Raw genomic sequence first — 6,974 nt, forward strand, 5'->3', positions numbered from 1 at the left:
CTTTTAGAGGTCACAGAGGATGAGGAGAGGACTTTTAAGTTAAAGTAAAACTGCAGCAGAGAAAGATCAGGTCCCCTCCACTACCAGACAGGACTGTGCTTGTGGGCAGAGCTGTGTAAATCTCAGGACTAGCTGGACAGAATTACAAATCATTTGGCAGACAAAACAACTCTCACATATGTATTTCATCTGTGTATTTAGCGGTTTACCTGGAGTTCGGCCTTAAGTATTAATGTGTTCATTTTTATTACAAGTCTGAATGTATGGACATGTATAAAAAGGAGTGCTGAAACCATAAATGCTGTGTACTGATGCAAAGTTGATTTAGTTCTATACTGTACAATGCAACAACCACAGAAGAACGGGAGAAAGAAAATAGAAACATTGCTGAATATAGATTCAAGCCAAAAATAGCAGCTCATTTTCTCGTGCTAGAACAGCAATATGAAGCAACTAACCCCCTGCTGGTTACGCACAAAAGCAGCAACATGACATTGTAAAACTCTCTGGCGGACAAAACACTTACCAATTTCTAATTTCAATTGGCACCAGCTTGTGACCAGGATTTTTAATTCATTTTTGATAGCTTAAAAACAGACATCAACTTGGCACCAACCACTAGAGGTATAGATTCGTGCCTGTTAATGATCATCTGGGCATTAACTGTCAGCAATTCAGATCTCATTTATTGTGCTAATTCCGAAGACATGTAAATGAACACAACCTGCTGTACTTGGATATGTAGGTGTTCACACTTCACATCTGTTTCTGAACTCACTGGGCCCCTTGTATCAATGTGTCTGAACAGGACCAGAATGAGGTAGGGACCGGAGGAGCACTGTGTGGTAAACTAAAAACTTGTTGGTGTTCAGTTCTGAGGTTTCCTGCTAATTGAGGTCACAAAGCAGGGTCCATGAGAGCTGCTGAAAGGGAGGATTCTGCTCTCTCCTCCTTTCAATGGCAGCCAACTGTGGGTGAAAGAGTACAGTGAGAGAGGGCTTGTGCTAAACCGACTTCCCTCTCAGTACAAGCCTCAGCTGCAGAGTGATGGCGGGGTGCACTTCTTCCTATCTCCCCTTGTCATGTCACCTATCACATGACCAGAGACGGGAAGAAGGAGAAACTACCTTCATTCCTAGGAGGGTGCCGCACTGAGATAGAGGTCTGAACTGAGCAGAGCTAGGTAGAAAAACTGATTCAATCTTGTGTAGTAAAACTGCTGTTTGGGAGTTAAAAACCAATATAAAAAGAAACACAGTTGAATTCACTGGGAGATGAAGTATAGTAAATGTGAATCAGGCAGGCCCTACTATAGTGTGCAATACTGTCAAAGCTTGCTGGCAATAGGAGAAAGCAGGCTAATGATCAATGTGGATGCTTATTTAACAGCCAATGGGAGGGCTATATGTGCATATATGTGTTTCAACTGTTTGACTGGAGTTCAGACTTAGGCGCTGCAGCTTTTTTTCCTTCTAGAGTCACCACCAACACAAGGGCATGTTTTCATTCCAGTAACATCACTGACGAAAAAAACATTGTTTCCTTCCAGTGACATCACCAACGGAGGGACATTTTTTTTATTTCCAGTAACATCACTGACGGAAAAAAAATGTTTTGCTTCCAGTAACATCATCAACAAAGGGACATTTTTTCCTTCTAATGATATCACTGACACTGGCATGTTGTCCTTCCAGTGACATCACTGAACTGGGCATTTTTTACTTCCAGTGACATTACCGACACAGGGGCATTTTTCCTTCCAGTGACATCACCAACATAGGGGCATATTTTCCTTCCAGTGATATCACTGACTGAGGAATTTTTATCTTCCAGTGACATTACCAATGCAGGGGCATTTTTTCCTTTCAGTGACATCACCGACACAGGGATATTATTTCCTTCTGATGACACCACTCATGCAGGGGCATTTTTTCCTCACACCAATGCCAGGCAGCAGTCAGCCCAAATTACACAACATGGAGCATCATCTAAGTCTATCATAGCAATTAGGAATGGGTTACACTTTCCATTTTGAATTTTGTAATTATTAAACAGAATAAACGGGGGTGGGGGGCACACCTCTGATTTAACAGGACAAGCGAGGCTCCAAGTTTAGCAGGAATAGATAACTATACATCCCAGAAATCTTGCTACTACATTCCATAGGGGAAGGCCCACCATACTTAGCTTGTGCTTAAAACATCACTTTTGAGTGGACTGACCCAGGGACATACAGATGGTATCACCATAATAAATATCAATATAAAAAAAAGAACAATACCTTTCCCAGGAAATCATTTTTACTGACCAAATCCCAGTCCCAGACTTCTATTGTTAACTTTTCAGTAAAAGATTCATCCAAATCAAATTCAAAAGCCTCATTCCACCGCGGATAACACGATTTTTTCACAACCTGTGAAGTAAAATTTTGATAAGTAGTAAAAATATACTGAATGTGGACAACTGCAGGCTAATTCAGTAATCAAGTGCAAAGAGCAATGTCAATGTGCAAAGATGAGTAATATATGGCAAGCAATATCAATCTGGATTGTATGTAATTCTACATTTTCCACATTACAGCTATTCTTCTTTAATAAGCATTTTCTGGTGAAAATATTTTATTTAACAGTTTGCTAATTCACTTAAAGAGCACAACTTGTGGCTACTTCACTTAACGAGCACAACTTGTGATATGTCTACATGTGGGAAATACTGCATGCTTTATTGGGTTCTGCCTGAGGGAAAAAATGAATGGCCTGTGACATGGACCTTAAAGGAATGTAGGGCAAGACTACCATCCCTGGTAGGGTACAAAAGAGATGTATTCACCCTATAAAAATTATAGTGTGTAAGGATGCACAGGCATTTATTGGTTAGGGGGTGTCACACAGTGGGCTGGCACACAGTAGAGGCAGAAGCAGAAATCGCGGCTCTCGGAAGCTCTTAAATTGTGTGATTGTTAAGAGTGTACACAGTGTTCCAGACCCAAAACACTGTGATTATCCTCAGAAAGCCACACTGGCTTAGATACAAATAACCAGCCTTTGTGTTACTCATACCAGTTCCACAAATGTGGAGAACTTGCTCATCATGAGCAGTGATCAGAGCTCACGTCACGTTTTCCCAGGGAATAACAGATAAAACCTAGAACGTTCTTTTTTTCTAGTTTCTACAAATATGCATTTAACATAAAGCCTCTGGTAATAGTTCATGTCTCGACAGCTATCCCTTTCTCACCTCAGATTTCTTTTTTATGCTAGGCCCACTAGCCGGCTAGCGTCATCAGGGTATCAATACATTGTAACAAAACAGCAATGATGATATGCATAAATATAAAATCCAATATAATCCATAAATATAAAAAACATATTTCACTGATCCTAGTATAGCAAGCCAAAATCTGTCTGGTTACCGTAGGCTATTCAACTTTGCACAACTTGTTCTACAGGTTTTATCATATAAGCAATTCATTATAAATTCAAAACAAAAAAAAGCCAATGTCTGTGCTTCATTGCCGTCTCTGCCACCTGTATTATGTAGAACCCCTATATATCTTATATACCATTTTTGCTGTAGATACATCTCAATTTACAACACTGTCTGTTTTCGGTATAAATGCACATTTTTAAATAGAACTCTGACCTAAGGCAAAGGACTTTAAAATATTTACATGTTCTTAACAATAAGTACATGTATCCTTACTAAAATCTGTACCTGCAGGCATTGGAGCAATTTATCATCAAAGTTTACAAAAGTAGATTTCCGCTTCATGTCATTCTCTCCGCTTACCTCTTTCTGTGCACCTGCTCTGTATTTACATTAAAGTGACACTAAACTCAGGAGATCAATCTTACAAATGCATTCAATATCTTAACTAATAACACAAATGTAGCTTATTTGTGTATTACTCAGGGCCGGTGCACACCTAGGCGACACCTCACTGCGCAGCAATCATGCATGATTCCGCGCGGTCAGGAGTCGCCTAGGTGTGCACAAAGCCGCAGGAGCTATTTTCGGGCGGTTGTTGCGCAGTTTGGGTCTCTATGCATTGAAAACCATGCGAAAACCGCACGGTTTTCAAAGCGCAATCGCACAAATGAAAACGTATCAGTTTTTTTTCCATATAAGATATTATGTTTAAAATATACGTAGACCTTAACAATAACTATTCATATGTGCTCGCTTTTGGTTTTGTTAAATACTGTATAATATGGAAAGCCTTTTATTATATATGTTTAATAATTGGAAAACAAGATTTTTGTACTTACCGTAAATCTTTTTATTGTAATCCATTGAGGGACACAGGAATTCTATCACAGTTGGATTATGTTGCTGCTTACAGGAGTTTAGGACACTGCCAGACAGAAAAAAGTTGTAACCCAGTCCTTTATATCCCCTCCTCTACCTAGCAGGTTAACCAATCTTGTAGCAAGATAGCAAAGTGTTGAGAGCTCTCACAACATAACTTCCCAATGTAGACAAATGAAAACCCAAAACTGGAAAAAAACACCAGTGGAACCAGCCCTGAAGTCATCCTGAAGCAAAAGTGAGTGAGCAGTACTCATAAAAAAAGAGGGAATAGGCAGAACTGAAGAATACCTCACAACCCAACTGGTGCATCAAAACACTCTATATAAAGGATGATCAGAAAACCTTTCATCCAACATGTAGAGTACAACTGACAGACAACATTGCACACTTGCCAACTAGTACCAAAACACATGATTCTAGGAATCAGTCACCTTGTCTGAACCCTGTCCACATCTTCCAAAACAGAGCAAGGGGTAGGCATCCAAGACTCACTACTAGGAACATTCGCCTGAATGGAAGCAGAAATGGGGAAGGGTGCAGAAGGAACTACATCAGAAGGCTGCAAAAACAACCACAGACAACGAACTCCTGGTTTTTAGGTCCCACAGAGACTTTTGGACTTGCATTATCCTCCACTGGAGGTTCTAGCAGCAGGATCCTAGTGTGATCTGTCTGCTGACAGTCAAGGGGAGTACTGGGCAATCCAGTGATGGATACTTCTTGGCAGGCAGGAAAAGAGGGGCAAACAGGTGGTTCACCCTCATACTTCAATGGGGATGTCTCCAGTTGAGAAAATCCAGGAAGCAAAACATTATCAATAGCAAAACCAGTGTAATTAACAGGGAGAAACTCATCACCATCTAGCTTGGAGATCCCAGACTTTCCCAGATGAAAAGGCTAGCAAACCTATTAGACATTTTTCAGCAGTCCTGAAGAAAGGGCTTCAAAACTCCTAGGACACTAGCAAAAACGAAGGCATGCTGGGCAGAAGAGGGATTATATGGGGGACTAGGTTACAACTTCTTCTGTTTGCTAGTGTCCTGACCTACTGTAGCTGGCAGTATAACCTGACTGTTATAGAATTCCTGTGTCTCTCATGGACAATAAAGAAAAAAACTGTTGATCCCACCAGGAATCCGATAAGGTCATACGTTTCTGTGCACTCTGCAGCGTTATCTCAAGGAGTGTTATCCCCACTTCCCAATTCACCTTTTGTGTACTACAAAACACACACCCCCATGTTATGGAGCTGAAGCGATAAGGGAGGTGTATTCAGTAGTCTTCACACTCATCCTGTCCTAGGGTGATAACATTGGGCTTCCATATATACAGTAGAGTGATCACTGTCACCCTGTCAGGATAGGAAGTCTGTAATTTGCAGTGTCACCAGGATAAAATAGAGGGGGGGGGGGAAATGGAAACAAGAAAAATAATGTAGTCATGTTTGTTCCCCATGGTCCCTGTGTGTGATGTAAAGTAGTCACCACTCCAAGCTCACTTCTGTGATGGACTACATTGTCATGTTTAGTTTACTAATTTGTATTGAGATTGTTGTCCATCGCAGGGGTGAGCTTGGAGTGTTGCCTACTTTACAACACACACAGGGACCATGGTGAAGAAAAGTAGCCACCCTCCAGAAGGAAGGACAGTGTCAGCACCAATTCAGAGATGATTTGAGGATCCACAGCCGAGTGATACACAAATACGGTCCAGTATTGTTAATAGTTAAACTATTTGAATGCATTTTTAAGATTTAACTCCTGAGTTTAATGTCACTTTATTATTCATGTGAATTGCATGCTGAGCTTCTTAATGATTTACTATTATAATAAATGCTGTTCGGAATGATAATCATTTTGAGAGCTTTGATCAATATTATATTTCATGGTTTAAATAAAAGATGTAGAGCCCAAGTAAGATCGATTCTAGCAGATCAATTTTAGTAATAATTCTACGTGATTTGCCAACACCAGACATGTCGTTAATTTCATGGGCAGAAATAAACTCAGAAATAATAACAAAGCCATAGAAAGAACTTACTGAGCTCTCTTGTGTTTTGCCATTGTACTGCACTCTGACAAATGGGTCTGATGCTCCGTTACGGTCCTTTCTTGCCAAGTCCCTGAAAGGTAAAATGTAAACGGAGAGATAAAGCTCAGTTGGGAATTAGGTGATTGTATAAAGCTTTCTAGCTCTAGGACTGCTGCCAAAGGAATAGCAAAAACTCTTAGTAGATACATAATATAGGAAAGATGTGACTTTATATTGAGGCCTATAAATGGTTCTACAAGCAGTCCAACATATTACTAGTTGCAATAATCTGAATGTGAAAGGATTAATAACAGAGATAACAATAACTTCCCAATAATATTAAAGTGCTTATTCAAATACAAAATACAGGATCTAAGAGAACATTCACCTTATCTGGCTGGGTATGGTCAGATCAGGCAACAAATTTAAAATGTCTTTCTACTTTCCACTTTTGCAGCAAAATTTGAGAAACCCCCACTACATGTGTTATATGTATTTCCATTCATGTAGCATACCTAAACATTTTTTTACAAAATGTCTACTATTTTAGTTTCTTTCGAGCAGAATTATACACAGGACATTATATGTAGAGATAGGAGCAGGGCCACAGGGAGGGCAAGGCAACTGAGGCT

General features: G+C 40.0%; 1 protein-coding gene across 1 annotated transcript in view; it reads right to left on the reverse strand.

Annotated features, from left to right (window-relative positions):
• Nucleotides 1-6,974, reverse strand: part of LOC108791274 (ras GTPase-activating protein 4-like) — a 94,826-nt gene that overhangs the window by 34,223 nt on the left and 53,629 nt on the right. Inside the window, exons 6-7 of the mRNA XM_018561710.1 lie at nt 6,352-6,433; nt 2,282-2,413 (exon numbers count right to left, since the gene is read on the reverse strand). Coding sequence (XP_018417212.1) covers nt 2,282-2,413; nt 6,352-6,433 — 214 coding nt within the window. The remainder of the gene's footprint in view (nt 1-2,281; nt 2,414-6,351; nt 6,434-6,974) is intronic.

This window comes from Nanorana parkeri, unplaced genomic scaffold (genome assembly GCF_000935625.1).
Source record: "Nanorana parkeri isolate BGI_ZX_2015 unplaced genomic scaffold, ASM93562v1 scaffold539, whole genome shotgun sequence".
NCBI classification, from domain to species: Eukaryota; Metazoa; Chordata; class Amphibia; order Anura; family Dicroglossidae; genus Nanorana; species Nanorana parkeri.